General features: G+C 38.1%; 1 protein-coding gene across 2 annotated transcripts in view; it reads left to right on the top strand.

Moving 5' to 3' along the window:
* The window catches only part of A1CF (APOBEC1 complementation factor), a 71,644-nt gene that overhangs the window by 10,642 nt on the left and 39,285 nt on the right, over positions 1-21,717 (top strand). For both annotated transcript variants that reach the window (XM_058671736.1, XM_004583385.3), the window contains exon 2: positions 14,445-14,589. In XM_058671736.1, the coding sequence (XP_058527719.1) occupies positions 14,491-14,589 (99 nt within the window). In that variant the 5' untranslated portion in view covers positions 14,445-14,490. The remainder of the gene's footprint in view (positions 1-14,444; positions 14,590-21,717) is intronic.

Here is a 21,717-nt window from a genome sequence, read left to right as displayed (position 1 = left end):
CTGGCGATTCAAATGTGAGGCCAGGCAGGGAGCTTGTTCTTTATCTGCATAGCTGCTATGTTTCAGCTAGAACTGTCACAGCTATTCCCTAGTTAACCTTTGAGCTGGTTTAAAGGGTATGCATTGGTAGTTGTACAGCATTTTAAGGACAGGGCTGTCCACCAAGTTACTGCAAGTCATGCTTAGTGGAATTCACTCAAACTGAACACAACCTCTGTTTGAACAGCATATTCTATCAAAAGTTGTTTTTGCCAGCATGATAAAAATCGGAGAACATATTAAACTCTTATGCCTTTGTTTTTACTGAAAAGAGAAGGAAAATCATGACGCCGATAGAATTTTATATGTGAACTATTTTGAATCTTTTAAAAACTGAAAAACTAAAAATATTTTAGAAACAACAGAGGTTTAATATAATATTACTTGCTAAAATGTAAAAACACTTTAGTTAAATATCAAAAACCCATCCATGATAAGACATGTGTAAGTTAATACTTGCTCTTGTCTTGTGTAATTTACATTTCTGAACGAAATCCCAGGGTTTTAAAGGGCTTCCTGTTGATATTTAAAGGGCATGCTAAGCAAATAATAATGAGAAGTTTTTTTTTTTTGAAACAGACAAAATGTATCACTATTATATTCATTTAATGAGAATATGTTAAAATTCAGGTTGTATTTCTACTAGATCATAAGTCATACAAACTTTTAAATGAAAAGAAATTGTTGTGTTTAAAGCTACTTTTTACTCCAACAAAATACAGAGTTACAGGATGTTTGGATTGTTTTTGCAAGAACAACTATTTACAGGCTAAAGGAGTATGTTTAGGGCCCGGCGGCATGGCCTAACGGCTAAAGTCCTTGCCTTGAAAGCCCCGGGATCCCATATGGGTGCCGGTTCTAATCCCGGCAGCTCCACTTCCCATCCAGCTCCCTGCTTGTGGCCTAGGAAAGCAGTTGAGGACGGCCCAATGCATTGGGACACTGCACCCGCGTGGGAGACCTGGAAGAGGTTCCAGGTTCCCGGCATCGGATCGGAGCGCACCGGCCCGTTGCGGCTCACTTGGGGAGTGAAACATCGGACGGAAGATCTTCCTCTCTGTCTCTCCTCCTCTGTGTATATCTGGCTGTAATAAAATGAATAAATCTTTTAAAAAAAAAAAAAAAAAGGAGTATGTTTAACTTTCCCAAGAGTTTGAACAACAGTTTTTTAAATAAGATTGTTTGATTCCTGATTTTCATGGAGTAAAAACAATAAAATAGCACAAGGAGGGACTTGCCTCCTTCTTGCTTCGTACATGTTGTAAATATACAGGCCAGACAAAGCAAACACGTATAAAAACCTACAACAATAATATTGTGTTATACATCAGCTTGTTTTTTCTCTAATAAATTCTCAGTAGCTCCAATTGTATTCTTTCCTGATACAGTTTGTTTCTGTTTAAATATTTTTACCACAGTGCAATCTTCATAGTAGCTTAGGTTTTGCTGTTTTAAGTTACTCTAAGACAGAGAATGATTCCAAATAGGATAGTACGTGAATTTTCAAATTCAACACCCAACAGAATATCAGCTGGCCCCGAACAATACCTTCAAAAAAATAACCATTTCTTAGAAGGTTGTGTCTATCAGCCCTGCCTCTCCAGAAAAATTAACATCTTGTCTTTAAAGTATAATTACATATTTTAGATGCAATCAGCAGCTTAACTCTGACTCTCAGCAGCATTCAGCAGAGAACACAAAGAATGAACGCATGGAAGAGCAGAAGAGTCCAGAGAAGGAAAAAGGAGTTGCGTGAATATTTTCAGTGAGGTCATTGAGAACACATGACTCCCAACACTGTTGAGCACTGTGAGAAGCACTTTGCCTTTGGTTCCAAATGCAACCCCACAATGTCTTGTTGTCGTTTATTTCTGGTATCCTATCCACAGGCAATGTTTTCCTTTCTGATTACCTACAATCCAGAAATCTAAAGACCAATAGAAATAAGGGGTCAAGTCTGATCCTGCTAAGTAAAACATCACTGGGTACCCCATGAGGGCGCCACAACACTGCAGGACACTTCACATTGACCTGTGACTCAGCACCTACCAAAGCCTGCAATGAATTTACACATTCCACCCTGTATCTGAAGGGGTCCTTATCCCAAATGGGTCCAAGTGAACTGTCAGACAGTCCACCCACAGCACTGCTTATTTTCATTCTAGTAAGGAGACCAAATTAACCAGGGTCTTCCCATGGCCGAGGGCACCTATCTCTGTGTAAGGGGAGAAAGAATTAGTGTGCCACTCTGCCTTATCAGCATCATCAGGGCATCCAGTGTGCTTCACAGCAACCTTTTAAGGGAAGCGGAATACATGTTGTAATCCCCCTCCCCACTGTCTGTGTGTGTTTGACATGAGGAAACTGGGGGCAAGTAAAATGTACTACTTAAGGGCACAAACGGCACCCAGCCCACCTAGATTCACATTATTTCTCCCCCACTTATTTCCTTTGTGACCTTGGGCCCTCAACTAATCTCTCTGTACCTTGATTTATTACCTGCATCATAGGAATAATATTATACTTTCCCATTTTTATCAAGATTAAATGACTTTAAATTTTTCTAGATTATCAGATCCATTGTACACAGTAAATGTTAACTATGCTTCTTACTCTTCGATAGGCAGAAAAGGGTCTTATTTTTTAACTTGCCTTTTCTTGATCCCTGAGGTACATAACCATGTTTAAATTATATGTTTGTAAACTATTTTTTTCATGTGAATTGTTTTTTTGTGTCCTGTTTATCCACCGAGTTTTAAATCTTAAAAGTATTGCTTGCATGTTACAGATAGAATTTTCTGTGATATAAATCACAGTAACTTTATTCTAGTCTGCGACCTTTTTTATACATTTCTAGTAAAGAAGGATGCTATTATTCAGATTTGTAACTTTTATGTAGTCAGATCTGTTAGTTATTCAAGTATAACTGATGTATTTTGCTTGAAAGAAATTTGAACAAGATTATACAATCTCTCTGCTATCCCTCCTTTGTTTCTTTAATTAGTATTTTCTTTTTTTTTAAAGATTTATTTATTTTGTTACAAAGTCAGATATACAGAGAGGAGGAGAGACAGAGAGGAAGATCTTCCGTCCGATGATTCACTCCCCAAGTGAGCCACAATGGCTGGTACACGCCGATCCGATGCCGGGAACCAGGAACCTCTTCCGGGTCTCCCATGCGAGTGCAGGGTCCCAATGCATTGGGCTGTCCTCGACTGCTTTCCCAGGCCACAAGCAGGGAGCTGGATGGGAAGTGGAGTTGCCGGGATTAGAACCGGCGCCCATATGGGATCCCGGGGCTTTCAATCGAGGACTTTAGCCATTAGGCCACGCCGCCGGGCCCTAGCATTTTCATATATGTGATTGGATGATAAAAGAGCTTTGTTTTATCTTCAAATGATTTTTGATTTCTCCGTAATTTGAAATGAAAATTCAAAAAAAAAGCATAACTCTTTTTCAATCCCACTAATTCATTTATCTATTCCTGCCCTTGATTTCATTTAAATGTTGATTAAGATGGTTCCAAATCTATGTGTTATGGCACCTTTATTCCACTAGATGACCTATAAAATCAAATTTGTCAAATTTCAAAATAATTTTATTGGGATTTAAATTGGGATTGCATTGAATTAATAATGTGGGAAGAACTGATATCTTGACAATGATAAGACTCAGTTAGTCATGCCCTGGGCTCCTTCAGCAGAATAATTTTCTTCACCTCTTTTTCCTCAAATTTAGTCCATTCTATGTGTTTCTTATACTTTTTACTTTTTATTAAATTTATTATTTCTCTTTGAAAACACCTAATAACAGTCCTTATAGTACTTCTACTGCTTTATACAGTTTTATATAAAACTTTCAAAAGCTTTATATAATTGATTTTAGTGTTGTTTCAGTAAGTATGATTTTTGTTGCATGTTTACTAGAGATTTTTTAATTATTGAATTTTAAATATTTAAATATTAGATTTAAAATGTTAAAATTTTTAATTTTAAAACTATTTAATAGTATATAATATTTTGTTGCTGACTTGCGGAGAGTTTATTGTCTAGTCAGTAGAGGGTAGCAAATTTTATTAAGTGCACCTTCATACTTATTGTGATGATCACACTTCATCTTTATCAATAAAATCAAACAGAATCCCTCATGCTAAGTATTGGTGTATTCTTACAACAACCCCATGCTGTTTATTATGTATTATTATTATTATTATATTTTGCTAATTGTAGTTCATATCTATACTCATATTTGCTATTGGTCTAGTTTGTTGCTTTGTGATATATGCTTGGCTTAAAGATATAGGATAATTCTAGAGTTAATAACATAAGATTCCATTACTTTCTCTTATTCAAAATATTTCATATAGTAAAGTTGTTTGTTCTTTATGTTAAAATTTATTTAATAAAGCCATCTGTATCTGGCCTTATTTGGTAGGAAAACATTGAATGTTTTCAGTATAGTCCACATCGCCAGCTCATTCACATGTTTAACTTTTCCTTGAAGCAACTTATAAAATACCCATTTTTCTAATTATATACTACAACTCTGTTTTTTAAATTTGTGGTAAAAACACTGTCTTTTTTAAAGATATCTCTGAATCTTTGGTTATGTCCAGCTTTTATTTTTATTTTAAAAGTGTTTTTTCTCCTTTTTACCTCAAAGGAATGCTAGTATTAGGCTTATGTACTAATTTTGTCAATCAGCTCTTCTATTTATTAAGTCTGTAGGATTTTGGCTTATTAATCATGTGCTTATCTTCGATTGCTTCTCATTTCATTTAGTATATTTTATTTTATTCCTAGCTTATTTAATTGAATGCTTAGTTATTGTCAGTTTTTTGATAAATGTAAGCAATTTCTTCAGAATAGGCTCTAACTCTAAAGGCTCATTCATTCATTCATTCATTCATTTGAAAGGCAGAGTGACAGCAAGAGTAAGAATAAGGACAAGAGCAAAAGCAAGAGTGATCTTCCGTCCACTGGTTCATTCCCCAAGCAGCAGCAACAACCAGGTCTGAGCAAGGCTGAAGCCAGCAGCTGCACCCTGCTCTCCCACAGGGGTGTCAGGAGTCAGTACTTAGCCCATCACCTTGCCCTTTCATGCACAGCAGCAGAAAGCTGGATGGGAAGTGGAGGAGCCAAGAGTCCGACCAACACTCAAACATGGGGCATCAGCAGCTCAAGTCTGCATCGCAACACCAAGCCTCAGAATAGAATCTTAAACACACCTTATGAAGAAAAACACGATGTTTTCATGAACATCCATTTATTGCTGCAATTTTAGCTTTTTAAAAACAAAGATGAGTAATACTCTCATATAAAATAAAAATAAAAATAAAAAAAAAAGAAGAAAGAAAACAAAAGTGATTTGCTAGTCTACCACCTAGAGATAACCAGTTAGGTTGTTTTAATCAAGGTCTTTATGACTGTAAAATGAACACAAAGGAAATAAAACCATGCATTCTACTTTCCAACCAGCCTTTTATGTTTGGTTATATTGCACAAATATCCTTCTATGTTGCTATATATCCTCCCAGAATATCAGTTAGATTAACAATAGTATAGTACTGTTTATTCACGTGTCTTTAACATTGTAGATTTTTGCGTTACATGAACTTCATTAACTAATGTACTCCATGGAGAGGTGCTTTCTCTGGTCCTTACTTAGTTCCAACTTTGGCTCCCCACCCTCTCTTGCAATGACCATCAGGGTTGCTCCAGAGCAACCCCCCAAAATTAGATCAGATAGACAGAGACTAATATGGAAAGTTTAGTAACAGACAGGAAACCGTCAGCTTGGATTCCCATATACCTTACTAGGTAGGACACAAAAATTAGTTATTCCTCACTAAGGTATTGAAGATTTCTCTGCACACCCCTCCTAAAACTGTTCTGCTCCTCAGTTGTTAACATATGACATGTTTGAGTTATAAGCCTGTTTGGACTATCCTAACATTCACGAAGTTCAGTAAAAATCGAGCTTGAACACTATAAGCTGCTAAATATAAAAATGAAAATAGACACAAGACAGTTGAATAGTACCCTATAACCATAATGTACTCCATGAGAGATGACACATATGTATAATCTCATAGCCATAAGGACATTTTCCTCTAAAAATCGAAAGGCAAATAAAGTAACAATTGCTTAGGCAATATGAAAGAACTCAAGATAATGCATTCAACACTCTATTTCTACCTTAGATAATTGCTAGAAAAGAGAACACTCAAGGAGAAAATTATAGATGATATCTGAGTCAACAAACACAAGTGATAAACAAGAAAGGCATCTTTATTGAGCACCATCTGTATGCCAACCATTATGTTGGGTGCTCTCTCATCTGTTATTTAGTTCTTTCAAAAGAATACCACCAATTTCAAATTTAGTATCAATATTCCTGTTCTTGTTTTCAGAATAGGAAACCAAGTCTTAGAAAAATTTACATGATAGTGGCAAAATGGCATGCTTGTCTTTCTCTAAAAATACTAAGTCAAATACAGAGGAGGGTGCTGTCCATAATCATAAATAAAATTTATATTGTACTCTGAAGAGCTTAAATTTTGCATTCCCTAAGCCTTGTCAACGTGCATGTTGAGGCAACTCAAATTAATGCATCACTTACTATTAATGTCTTAACAAAACTAGTTCTAATTAATTTGCAGTTCTTTGAGTTTTGTTTGTTTGCTATTGCTGGTATTTATATAACTTTCCAAAAGATGTCACATATGGCAACATTGTATGACAACTTTATAGTTACATTTTGAAACTCTAGATACACTACATATTCTCGGCTAATTTCACTCTACTTCATGATGCAACAACCACTGTCACATTCACTTACTTAGAAAATAAATGTACTGCAATCATAACCATTTTTCCAAGGCGAGTATTAGAGCTAACCTACATGTATTTTATCAAACAGTACAAGGAACATATATTTAACATCATCAGACAAATGCATTTGATCATTCATCTTAAATAAGCTATTTCTGTTTTAGCTGAAATTCTTGTGTAAAATTCTCAGGAGAAAGTCAAAGGCTGAAAGTCATGTCCAAACCACTTGTAACCCTCAAGTTACACCAGAGCTACATCCAGCCTACATCACACTGAGTCGGGAGACAATAAAGCACTGGGGAAGGGCTGGATTCTGTTAGGAGAGAGTTCTATGCAAGGAATTCCCAGCGCCACACATACCCTGCCCCACTCTCCCTCTCCCCACCGCCAATTACTGAACTCCTCTCCTCTGCTTACAAAGGCTGAAATAACTTTTCTTCCCCGTAAAAGTTTAAGTTTTGATTCCCTATGTTTTGTCTGCTTTGTGTCCTTTCTGCCTGTCATGCATGGATACCCTTTCTGCTTTTGCATTTCCAAGCTATTCTCTCTCGACTGTTTCAGTGTGCTTTCCTGTCATATGCTTCTCTAACTTTGGCCTCATGCCATGCCCAACTAATCACTCTGCAAGGCTTGATAAACAAAACAAAATTTGTTTTCTCACTTTCTTTGCTTTCCTAGCTACCAACTTATATGTTCCTCCAGGGAAATCTTTCACCATTGCCATAACTTTCCTCTTAGCTTTCCTCCTGCAATGTGAATCTGCAATTGGGACCATTTTAGGCAGAAAATATATGTTTCCTGTTTCTAGATCAGGATTATAATTACAGAACTGCATGCAGTACCCATCTATGAGGTCTGGAACTAAAGAAGTCAGAACAGACTCAGAGATGCACACACACATCATGTTTCCCTGCCACCAGCCCTGAACCATGACGGTCTCACACATGAGGTCACCAGGGCCAGGAACTATAGCTCTGATCTTGCCCCACAGTGAACTGCAGCAATTTCTATTGAGCAGCCTCAGTGATAAGATGTGTTCATTTCAGTCTCCCCCATGACTCTTAGGAAGGCAGTGACCCTGAACTCCAAATTCTAGGCCATTGTTTTGTTAGAATGGCACTGATTCTATCAAACTAAAACCAGCTAGAAATAGAGGAAAAAACATATATTCAAATACCAATGTTAGTTTTCATTTTCTTTTCTAGTCTCATCTCTGTCATAAATATGATGCCATAAAAATGAATTCTCACATAAAGCCAGCTCATTCCAGGATAGAATTTTTAAAAAGTGATTGGAGAAAGAAAAACAATAAGTATTAGGATATTATATTTGGATAAATTTTATTTTTTCTGAACTTGTTTCTTTTAATGAGAAGCCACCTAAAAATATAGAAAAAGGGCTACCTACAATCAGTAAAATATAAACATGATGTATCTCTGCTTTGTGAGCATTTTTCCATTTCTCAACGTTTTTCTTATTAAAATTATTTTATTTATATAAGTTGAAAAAATCTCATGTATTTTGCAGCAGATACAGCAGCATGGTGATACTCCACACTCTACCCACACTCTGCCTACATTCCTAACCCACCCTCTTTCTTCTTGATGCGTTTCTGCTGTTTTTGTTTTAAATTTTTGCAGTGACATGCTTTTATTTGGCTTCAACATCCTAGGCCTGACACTCCATGAAGACAAGGAATTCAATAAACAGTCAGTAGGAAACAAACACAAAAAAGTCAAACACTGTTCCTCAAAAGTACAGGAAAAGGCTGTAAACAATTTTGCTCATAGAGAAAACATTTTACTGTATTCTACATTTTAGGTAGCAGAGAAGTCACTGATATTTACCAAATCATTGATCCAAAATCTCTTGCCTGTCTCCCAAGTATCTGTTGCACGTTTAGCATGATGTCAGTTTAAGGCTGTGTAAACTGAGAACAGCATCAGCTCTCTCCTCGGGAAGCTCATAGTTTAGTGAGAAGGACATGAACGTGGATAGCGATGCTATTGTATGCAGTAATACAGGAACGTGCAGGCTTTTGGAGCAGCACTGAGAAAGGGACAAGTCACCTATGGAAGCTGTCATCACAGAGCTGACAATATTTCAATCGAGGAAGGAAGAATTATTAATGTGGTAAAACAGGGAGGGGGTGGGGGAGGCATTCCAAGCAGACAGCCAGCAGATGAGAGGAGACAAGTTCACATCCAGGGTCATGGAATGTGAATGACACTGAAAGGATCATTTAAACCCAGCCCTAAAGGGTCAGTTGGCCAAGGACTTGGGACTTGTTTCTTCTCATACATGGTTTAAAACACCATCCAAAGGAAGTAGACAGAGACTAATAATCATAACAAAAACACATAATATCTAGCACTCATTGGACAGTAACTACACCCAGGAACCAAGTATTTTAAATGTGTATTAACATTTAATCTTCAAAAGAACTCTATGAAACAGAAATTGTTTCTCTTTTGACTTTGTGTATAAGGAGATTGAGGTTCAGAGAGCTTTGGCAAGCAAGGAAGCAGAAGAATAAAAGTGGGGACCACCATTACAAAGCAGGTGCAGTGGTACATTGGAACTAAGTTATTCCTTTGCTAAGGAAGCACACTGATAGGACGACATGACACTGATCATAGAGGAAGGAAAGTTGGCAGAACTAGAGGAAAATTCCAGTTACTCCTATTATCCCCCTCTTTACTTGTTTTCAAGAATGAATATAAGGCAGCAAAAGGAAGGCATTTACATGAGAAAGGCTTGTACAACAGTCTTTTGCTGAGATCTCAGTGCTGCCTCCGATCTGCCTCAGCCCTTCAACACGAGACATTAGCAAAAACATTGTCATGTTGAAGCACTTGGTACATGCTGCACCTAAATCAAATGCTTTACAGTGCTCTCAGGTCATTTTCACAACAGCATTGGCCACAATACATTCAGTTTCCCCAGTTCATAAATGAGGAAACAGATGCTTAGCTAAGAATGATTTTTGAAGAAGTCATCCTTCCCTGTAATACTAACTATAAACTTCATTCACCGTCCACTTCTTATCCTCTTTCTCTGCTCATTCCCCTCTTGATAATAGTGCACGTCTTTTTTTTTAAAGATTTATTTTTATTACAAAGTCAGATATACTGAGAGGAGGAGAGACAGAGAGGAAGTGGAGCTGCCAGGACTAGAACCAGCGGCCATATGGGATCAAGGCGAGGACCTTAGCCACTAGGCCACGCTGCCAAGCCCAATAGTGCACATCTTACTGAGTCTCCTAATTAAGAGGGAAATTGGTGACAGCTTTTCTCTTTCCATTGTTTAATATATGTAATGCTGAATATATGTGATCTAGTATTTATTGTATTTCACGAGTTCTTCCAAAGTCCTATCAATGTTCTAGTCATGTAAAATTGTCAATGACCTTGAAAGAGATACCTCTATCACCCCCAGTTGAGGATGCTGAGACACAAAGGCTAAGCAACTTGCCCAGAGCACACAGTAAGAAATGGAACAATGATCTGAATCCAGGGAGACTAGTTCCAGGGTCTGAACTCCCATTCCGGCTTAGCCCGGTGACTTAGTAGGGCTTGCTGTAGCGGATTACTTGCTTGTTCACAAACTGTGTTTATATGTCTTGAAGCCATCTCACCTCCTCTTTTTTGTTGCTGTCACCATCTCCTTTGCTGATTCCTTCTCCCCCTGACTTCCAGTAGCTACAATGCCACCAAAGATCAGTCCTGAACCTATTTTACTTGGTCCTGAGATGATCTTATCCAGAGTCACAGCTTACATATCATTTTACACGGATAATGTCTAAATGAATATTCCTACCTGAAACTGTCTCTTGAAATTTACATTTGTGCATCCTATCTACTCAACTTCTCCACGTGGATATGTAAAAAGCATTTCAAAAATCCCATGCCCCAGTTTCTGCTCTTCTCCCACAGACTTGCTAGTCCTCTAACCCATCCTTCCAACTACCAAGGCTAAAAAATCTTGGTATCACCCTTGATGCCCTTTTTCCTCCCACACACCACATCCAAATAGTCTACAGTATCTCCATGATCTGCCGCTTTTTACCACCACCACCATCAACAGCAGTGTAGGTCACTGCCATCTTCCACGTTAATAGGGCAATGATTTCTATCTCCCTGCTTTGACTTTTGACTAGAGAATTTAATAAGTCAAGGAAGGCAAACCTGAAAGGGGCACACAAAAATTCAATTACTAAGATATTTTCATGTAAACAATCAAAGCCAATTCAATAAACCCATAATAGCAAGATTTTCAATAAAAGCAGGACCAGCTCTGTGTTTGCATCATTCGCCGCTTTGCTTCACTCTGGTCCCTGGCCTGGTCCATGATTTCTCACCAGTCACAATGAGTATTAAATCCTATATACAATTTTGCTCATACTCTGGCTTCACATCTCAGTGCAAAAATCCACAGTCCTTGTTGTGAGGATAATACAGGCCACGATCCAACCCCTGCTCCCTCTTCTCTCCTGGCTCACCCAGCCCTGGCTCACCCACAGGAGCTGCCATTCCGGTACTTACTTTCGCTCAGCCCTCTGCCTAGAATGCTGTGCTGTAAATACCTCCTCACTTTTGTCCTGGCCTCTTCCCAAATTTACTTTATCGAAAACATACTGTTTACCAGAAACAAACATATTTCATAGTCCTTTTCCAATCTTTATCTTCTTCTCAAAATTATCATTAGTACACTATATTTTACTTACTTGTTTTTTGTCTCTGACACTACAGTGGTGGGGCAAGAGCCTATTTTGTTTTCTGTTTCTTTCCTTTGTTTCAAACATTCTTGGAAGCGAGTAGCTATTGAGGTACTTTTAAATTAATACTTGATAAATATTTATGATTGCTTTCCTCTAGCTCCAAGGGTCTTAATGCCTGTTATTTGTAGGGTATGAATTCTGTCAGCTCAGTAAACATCACTGGGAACTTCTCTTTCAAAATACTAGGTCTCAGTTCTGAAAGAATTTGCCAGGAACTTAAGTAGAAAGTATATTGTGAAATCTTTATTTAAAATTGACCAAACTTAAAAAAAAAAAAAAGGTTTGACTTGCTTAAAAAAAGTGTGTATCTGGGATTCAAATTTACCCCTTAAATTAGACCAATAATATTAGGATGCGAAGTTTTCTTTTTTTGTTGTTTTAAAGAAAATTGATGATCAATATTCTTTGCGGAAAACTCTGAATTTTATTTCTATTACCTGATTTCGACTGATTAGCAATTATGTTGAGATATCATTCAGATTTTTTTCAATTAATTCAAGGGACACTCGAGTCAAAGACATTTCTGATGTCAAAACACCTTTAATCACTTTTTACTAATTATTAACCATAACCAAAGGTACATTTTTGCAAATAAACATGGATTTCACCATAAACTGCTAGGTTTTTCATAGAAAACATTAAGTTTTGCATAGAGCAAACTGACAAGCTGGTCAAAACACTATAGACTTTGCTTTCAAAGAGCTGGAAGATACATGTAAATATCCCATCAGATTTCATCAACTGCCTCCCAGCCTTTGTGGATTTCACTCAGCACAGTGTGGAAGTCTGAGAGTATTCTGATCCAAAGATAGTTGTAGCAACATTTGGAACAAACGCAAGATTTTGTCTTAGAGGTCAGTTTTTGTGTGTAAATATTTTGTACTTACCTGTCTGTTATAAAATAATGTGCATTGATTTGCAGACATTTCTATGACTATGTTTAACAACAATGTAGGATTATAAGCCCAATATGTCTTTCACTTCACCTCTGGGTTACACAGAAGAACTGTGAACATCAATTAGGGTACTAGTCCCAGCATGGATCACTATGCACAAATCAAAACACCAGTATCAGAAAGAAGTTTTCTAACTATCTCAGGAGATACAAATCAAGATTTTTTTTTTTAAACCACTGCATGTTTCTGAGACAATGGAACTGTAAGTTAGCACATCAGCAGGCTGCCCATAAAACACAATTCCTTAAAGCTAGGTAGAGAATGGAGTTTTGCACACAATCAGCACTAACCAAATTTGTTCTTGAAACAACAAATGAAGGCAAACTGAAATGACCTGGGTTAGAAGCAAACAAGAACTACCAGAAAGGTCAAAGGCAACATCTCGGGAATGTTTTTAAATTCTGTTATTTAGAAAGGGAACATCTGTTGCTGTCATTGTTAATAACATTGCTATTATTACTATTACTAAGTTATAGTGATTGTAGCAACAAAAAACTTTTCAAGTTGCATTTTTTCTGAAATGATCATATCAACTTCACTTTTCTTGGTCAGTTTGCCGTATTATTAATTCCCTACTCACTCTGAATCTATATGACAATAACAAGTTATGTGGAAGAACTCAAGGCGTATGACATGAAATTTATAAAAGGATCTACAAACATATTAGAGCTGGATTTCATTTCAGTCATTGCAGAATACATTTCCTCTGTCCTGGTTGGCAGAGCCTAGGCAAGCACAGGGAAAATCCTTCCAGGAACCTTCACTGAGTCACTCACCTGCAAAGTACCCAGACAGCCAGCATGCAACCCCATGTACCTGAGATCCTCCAGGACCAACAACAACCGTCCAGAATCTTCCAAATGGCTGTTATCTTTGTCTTGGTACCCTGTGGATTTAAGTAATCATGACGTTTAGTTCATATTCCCAAATCAGATCATGTAGAAAACATACTGCCGCAATTGCATATCCACATATGATCAGGAGTGGGAACCTCTTTTCTATCAAGGGTCATTTGGATACTTATAAAATCACTTGTGAGCCTTTCAAATTATAAAGCTTAAAAGTTAGTCTGTTATAGATTTAATAAATTTCTAGTCCCACCTCAGTTTACTAAGCAGGGTCAAACCAAATGATTTCCTGGGAGTTATACAACCTGCAGGCTGGATACAACCCACCCAATGGAAACACAAGCCTATGTTAACTTTCATCATTCCTTTGATCTTACAAAAGATTCTTGACTGGTGTATGGAGCATATGGTCTGAGTATCAGTAGTCTCTTTTATGGTTCCCATTGAAAGAATTCACTGTTCTTTTATTCAAACCCATGTAGATTTGATGACAGGGCAGTTTGCATGATGGCATTTGCACATCTGACATTAGCACTCTGTACTGGACATTTATCTTTGCAGAGGAAGTAGGCAGATGTCTTGGGGAGCACAAAGAATGGACAAATGAAACTGAATCTCAGAGAAGCTTGACGCGCTCGGTTGGTCTTACTAATGGTGTTCTCTCACATCTGTAAAGATCATTTTTAGTAGTTATCATAATTTAGGAGGACATTTACTGTCATTTTCAATTGGAATAAGAACTACAGATCTGCATTCTAATTAGGGAATGTACGTTGTTTGTTCTGCTGAATTTCACCTGGAGTTGAACTTTTAAAAAAATCTCTTTTAATGAATCCATTTAACCTGCCTTGTTCATGTGCAGCTATTATTAGATCTATTTTTCATGACATGCTTATAGACAATGTATCCTAAAGTTAATTCTCATGAGATGGTCAAGTTTGGACTTGATGATAGTAATTTACTTAATTTATTTTAAATTTGGTTTCAGTGAGCAACCCTAATTAAACCTGATTTTTTGCTGATAATCACTGTCAATGGAATCAAATCACAAATCCGGGGATGGATTGAGCGGCACCCAGAAGGAAGCAGCCCTCCGCGCACTGGTCCAGCGCACAGGATATAGCTTGGTCCAGGTAGGAGACTCCTATTGCACATGCTGAAGGTGACCCCTGAATTCACAGAGTGATGGTAACATTAGTGTCCTAAGATGCAAAATGTGAACAGTCAAGATAGCAGAACTCTTAGATGAGATATCCTTTTCCAAAAGAGAAGGAAGCTACATTTCAGCTGCATGGATAAACCTACCAGGGATGTTCTTTCTACTCTGGGTTGGCCTTTCAAATTTAATTTGACAATTGAAAACAGAATTAGAGACCATCACAATTTTGAAAGATCATTTTAGCACATGAAAATACAGCTGGAAATCATTTTCATTAAAAAATATAACAGAAAACAAATTACCCAATATCACAGAAACTAAGATACAGAAGGATTTCTAGATGCAGGATCCTATATGCAAACAGTTGACAGTCTAGTTACTCAAGCTTATTTTTCAGAATCCCCATTTATCCAGTCTGGGAAATATAATGCTAACATCTGCCTATATGTTACATTCTGAAAAGGAAAAAAGTTCTAATTACAATAATCGGGTTTTAGAAATGATGTATGTATTAGTATTATTTTATGAGAATACTTATTAAAAATATTTATTTTTATTGGAAAGTCACATACACAGAGAGGAGGAGAGACAGCGAGGAAAATCTTCCATCCGATAATTCACTTCCCAAGTGGCCGCAATGGTCAGAACCAAGTCAATCTGAAGTCAGGAGCCCAGAGCCTCTTCCAGGTCTTCCACATGTGTGCATGGTCCCAAGGCTTTGGGCCATCCTTGACTGCGTTCCCAGGCCACAAGCATGGAACTGGATGGAAACTAGAGCAGCAGGATATGAACCAATGCCCATACAGAGCTTACAAGGGAAACGTTAGGTACTTGAGCCATTGTGCCAGGCCTGGTTATTTATTTACATTCTTCATCCTAATAAAAAAATATTATTTAGCCTTTTATTTATTTATACCAAACATAGAGTATGAGAGATAGAGACATAGAGATAGAGAGAGAATAAGAATAAGAATAAGAATAAGAATAAGAATAAGAATAAGAATAAGAATAAGAATAAGAATAAGAGGGCCCGGCTGCGTGGCCTAGCAGCTAAAGTCCTCACCTTGAACGTGCCGGGATCCCATATGGGCGCCAGTTCTAATCCCAGCAGCTCCACTTCCCATCCAGCTCCCTGCTTGTGGCCTGGGAAAGCAGTCGAGGACGGCCCAATGCATTGGGACACTGCACCCGCGTGGGAGACCCGGAAGAGGTTCCTGGTTCCCGGCTTCGGATCAGTGCACACCGGCCCATTGCGGCTCACTTGGGGAATGAATCATCGGACGGAAGAGCTTCCTCTCTGTCTCTCCTCCTCTCTGTATATCTGACTTTGTAATAAAAATAAATCTTTAAAAAAATAAGAATAAGAATAAGAATAAGAATAAGAATAAGAATAAGAATAAGAATAAGAATAAGAATAAGAATAAGAATAAGGATAAGGGAGGGGCAAAGTAATGGATGGGGGAGTGAGGGAAAGATAACCTTCATCCACTGGTTCACTTCCCAAATGATGGCAACACCTGTGGCTTATCCAGGCTGAATCCAGGAGAGAGAAACTCTATCAGTGTCTACAATGCAGGTTACAGAGGCCCAGGTACTTGAGTTACTCACTGCCTTCCCAGGCACAGTAGCAGGGAATTGGACTAGAAGCAGAGCAGCCAGGGAACGAACTGGCACTCTCACATGGGACTTTATGCTAGTGTCACAAGCAGTGGCTTAAGCCATTACACCACAATGCTGGGTTCCACTTAGGAATTTAAAAAATTTCAGTATGCTTCTATTATTTCATGGTGTACTTTTTAAAGTCTCATTTAAGTTAGAGGAGCTATGGTAGCTTTCTATTTACTTAATACAAGTCAAGTAAACTTAGGGTTATTCATAAACCTATAAAAGGTTTCATCTCCAAAATTAATACACTTTAAAATAAATGCAAAATTTCTGTGCTGCCTTATACTTCAAAAGCAGTATTTTGTAATCTATAGAGAAAATTCTATAGATTTTATAATCCACAAAACAAATTATTTAATAATTTTCTATCTTCTCAGCTACAGTTAGTTGAACAGGATTTTTCTTTTGTCATGAAATTTTGTTAATATCATAAAAGAGATTTTAAAATCATTGTTGTTTATTACTTTTGGTCTGAAACTTTCATGCAAATGCAATGATAATGGAACCCTCTAAGAAGCAATCTGTAATTATTTACATATAAGAATGTTCTCCTTCTTTAATGATCCACAATACAATGACAGAAATATGTGCAGACCTTACAATACCTTGCTGTCAGAAAAGTAAACAAATAAAAATAATGGCATGATTAAGTAAGCTATATAATAATGATATTAAGCAAATACAACTTACAGGAAACAATTTCAAAATAATAGAAATTTTCCATTTAGTTTCATTCTAGGGTCTAGGTCTACTTGTTCTCCAAGATGAAATTCAGAGCAGCCTCATGATTTTTTTTGGTAACTTTCTGATAATAAAAGATCTTCCACTTAAAAAAAGTAATATTTTTAGTCCAGAATAAGAATGAAAACTCACAATATCCTCGGCTAGATCCAGTGCCCTTTCCCAAGTAGGTCAAGGTAGAGAGTGACTCTCGCTTTTGTGGTTTATGCTTTGCACTTGCTATACCAGTTTGTCAACTGGTGTCTACTGAGGATCGAGGCAGAAAAAGGGATAAAAGCATCACAGCGCAGCAAGCATTTGACGCAGGATTTGAGATACCAAAGGAATGCTGTATCGGGGATTAGCGCACCTCAGTTTGAATCTCAATTCCATTTTTGATTCCAGCTTTGTGTCCTGGGCTCAGTTCAGCTGCTTGGGTGCCTAACATCCATGTGGGAGACCCAGGTTAAGTTTTAAGCTTTTGGCTTTGATCTGGCCTAGTCCTGGCTGTTACAGGCCTGTGGGAGAATGATCCAGTAGCTAGAATTTTCTGTCTCTCTGACTTTCAAATAAAATGAAAATAAATATTTAATTTTTTTTCAATAACAGAGAAGAGGAAGAAAAAGTATTTATTTTATTTTAGCACTGGGCTCTCTGGGCCACATGGCCATGTGAAGCTGCTAGGGAACTTTGTAGGGTCACTAAAAACGTCCTTCAATCCACTGTTGGTGGTCTCTCATTCGGCTTCCACGTACTTGGCCTCAGGCTCCTCCTGCCAAAGTTTCAGATTCTTGAGGCAGTTATGTTAGAGAAGATGAAAGATAACTGCCAACCCCAATTATTACCAAATTTGTGTTCCCTAGAAATACTCCCACATTTTCCACCCCCACAGAATCCAGAAGTCCAGTTAGCACAAATAGCTCCTCTGCTGCCAGCTCCAAAGCAGCAGGCCATGCTATGGTTCATTGAGTGATTGAGAGCCACAGCTGCAGGTATGTTTCCAGCTGTAGGAAACACACACCAAGTCCTCTAAGGATTCCCTTACTGTTCTCCCCCTGCTCTAGGAAAACTGAGTGGCAACTCCCAATTCCTGCCTCTTAGGAGAAGCAAGGGATTTCCACACAACAACATTTGTCTTCAAATGTCATGCGTAGTGTCCAAGACCTGCACGTTCAAATTCTCCAAATGCTAAGCTCAGGAAGTTAAAAAAAAGAAAAGAAAAGAAAAGAAAAAGAATCCCCTGCTACTTCCTGCCCTGCTGGGTGCCCTGGAATCTTGGTTTAATATCTAAACTACAGGCTCAGAAGCCAGTTGTATCTGGGGATGGGGAACAGCAACCCAATGCCATCCCAGGGTCCTTGACGTGGAGCATGCTGCGAGGATTCTGCATAAGCGATTTCGATAGTTTGAAATGCTATCGATCTCACAGATCCAAAGATGAGGAAATGCTTCCAAGGTCCATGGGCTGACATAGTCCACCTTAGTGTCTCCATTTGTCCAGGTATTTGCTGCGAACACTTGGCTGGGGTAGTTGTTCAGTTTGTTCTGCCCAGATGTCTTCTGCAGGCTCCAATGGACTGCCATATCCTCTACAAGCATCTGGTCATGCCGTCACTGCTCCATCTTAGCCACTCAGGAGGCACAGTTCTGACACATGCCATTGTCAGTCCACCAATCCTGAAATTCTCCCCATTATTGGAGCTAAGAGTCCAGTGGTTCTGTTGTGGGGGCCTCCCAAGAAGACTTTGTCTGAGGTGATCCCATACCTTACTCTTGCCAGGATGGGGTCTGGCTCAGTCAGTCACCCACATCAGCCTGTGCACACAATGGTAGTTCATTGCTGGATCAGTTATATCTCCAGCCCCATCTCTTACACAAACCAATGGATACTGCAGCCCAGACCAAGCCAGCCCACTACACACTTGCCCCCCCCCCCCACACACACAGGAACTATAGCCCTGTCAGGGTGACACCCAGGAACCCCAAAAACTAAGTATCAGAAACTGTAACACAACAGTATTGCAGCCATGTATAGAGCTGGCAAATGATGTAGTTTTGTTTTTATAGTGGTATAATCATTTTCCCTGATATAGTTTTGCAGGGAGAGAATTCTTTCCTACCCTTCTCTTTTTTTCCTCCTACTCCCTTTCTCCCTCCCTATTTTCCTCCTAGCATTTTCCCCATATTACTACAGTGGTATAGTCCTTTACTAGCAATCACAAGTTTAACATTCTGCTATTTAATTGAACCATGGCATTGTAGGAATAGGCAAAGGTGGAAAATCCAATATTGTACAGTAAAGATATGTTTAACTGGATCATTGAGAGTCCTGTTTTCATTAATGAGTAATGATTTACACTGTGGATCATCTTCACTTCCTGGTATGCTAGTCTCTGTTAGACAGCTCATCTATGAGAATATATGTACAAGTCAAACAAGCAAATAATGTATTTTTTAGAGACAAATCTCAATGGAGATCATTTTGCTTCATTGTAAAACATGCTATGATTTAGGAAAACAGACATAATAGAGAATGTTCACAAGTTAATAGCAATCATTGCCATAACAATAAAATACCACAAAACATTTGCATCAGGAACTTATATTCTGTTTGTATGTATTATTCCATTTAGTTTTTACTACAGCACCATGAAGTTTCTACCATGATTACCTCCAGTTATCTGGTGAAGTAAGGTAAAAGAGATTTGAACATGCATAATTCACACGCTGGAAGTCCATTGCTAGTGGCAAATTTCTAGCCAGGTTTAAACCAGTAGGAATTACTATAAGGTGATCTTTAAGATGGTAATTGTTGAAATTGGTATTCCAGGGCAAAAAATAAGTATTTTTATTTAAGTTTTTTGAAAAAGTTTATTTCTTTGAAAGAGTGACAGAAAGAGATCTTCCATCTGCTGGTTCACTCCTCAAATTACTGCAATGGCTATAGCTGGGTCAGGCCAAAGTCCAGAGCTAGGAATTTCATCTGGGCCTCTCACATGCCAGCAGTGGTATGGGCACATAGGACACCTTCTCCTGCCTTACCAAACCAGTTATCAAGAAGCTCGATTAGAAGTAGAGCAGTCAAGACTTGAACCAGTGCTGCAATGGAGGATGCCAACATTTGCAGGTTGCACACCACAATATCAACCCAGGAAAAAAAGTAGGAGCCTAAACTTCATAATATGTTTAACATTTATTAGGAAAATGACTACTGGATCAGAATTTGTCTGGCAAGAAAGCAAACAAGTCTAAAATTATAAAACCTATTAGCTGATTTAAAACTAAAACGAATCAAAATGTAAGCATATATGATTCAATCATTTTGAATGAACTAGAAAATCTCTCCTGAGCTTGTCTGCACAGTATCTCCCAAGAGCTCAATGCAGCATCCGATAACCTGACCTGCTGCTTACCCCCTACAAACTGTATGGTTTTCATTAAGCACTCCTGGCCTACATTCCTTGGAAGATAATCTGGCTCCAACCTACTGAATTATTCCATCACAGGTCAGCAAACAAGAGCAGCCCAGGCATATTTCAACAGTCTAAAACTTTTTATAAATTAGAGACAATCCTTTAGTCTTTCCAATATCTAAATAATTCAGTAATCTCATTCTGCATTACAGGAATGATTAGAATGTCTACCTTTACAAAAATAAAAGAGAAAGCAACATCAGGCTTAGTCTGTGAAGCGTTTCTGTTGAAAACTGAACAAGAGGCGTCTTAATTTGAGGACAGCCATAAAGAAATAGCTTAGAATTTTATTGTACTTACTAACAAAAGGTTTGAAGCATTTCCCTTTGCAGTACCTCTGCAGTATCTGATGAATATTGAATTCTTATGTAAGAATAAATAAAAAATCAGAAAATCAATTTGTAATCTCTTATTATTAGCGGGACAAATACAGCGATAAAAAAAGAAATTTGTCAGCTAGTCAATAACATACGTCAGTTTTTTACATAGCAACTGATGCAGCATGTGCTTGTGCACCCTTGAAACTATGCTGTGGGATCGGATCTTTTATGTAATTGGTTACATTTGGGTATTAATGGCTGTAAAGCTTGACTAAGCTACTTCAAAGAATAAGGGGGACTTCATACAGTAATCTGCATGCAGCAGAACACATTCATACTATAATTCAGTGCACATTACAATGCTAACAAGTTAAACTTTAAGCTTTAAACTTGTAAAATATCTGGGAAGGAAATATGCTATTATGCTAACATGTAAACAGTTTCAATAAATATCTAACCATGGGTGACCCTTCCTGGTCATTCCCAACTCCATTTCCAGGCTTTCTATTGATCTCATGCTTTTTTGAGAGTCAAAGAGGAAAAAAATGATAGTCTTTTTCTCAAGAATGCATGAATTACACAGGTCATAAGCCTGTGACATGTGATGTCCCTTCCACCTGGGATTTTCTCTCTAGAACCAACAAAACACATTCTCTCAGGTATACTAAAAATGTTCCACCCAATAAAGGATCAGTTTATATCATTTTAAAATCTACTACAGGGGCCCGGCGCGATAGCATAGTGGTTAGGATCCTCGCCTTGCACGTGCCGGGATCCCATATGGGCACCGGTTCTAATCCGGGAAGCTCCACTTCCCATCCAGCTCCCTGCTTGTGGCCTGGAAGAGCAGCCGAGGACGGCCCAAAGCTTTGGGACCCTGCACCATGCGTGGGAGACCCAGAAAGAAGTTCCTGGATCCTGGCT

This window comes from Ochotona princeps, chromosome 13 (assembly GCF_030435755.1).
Source record: "Ochotona princeps isolate mOchPri1 chromosome 13, mOchPri1.hap1, whole genome shotgun sequence".
NCBI lineage: Eukaryota > Metazoa > Chordata > Mammalia > Lagomorpha > Ochotonidae > Ochotona > Ochotona princeps.
Note: the sequence above shows the minus strand (reverse complement) of the source record. Positions and strands in the feature narration are given on the sequence as shown.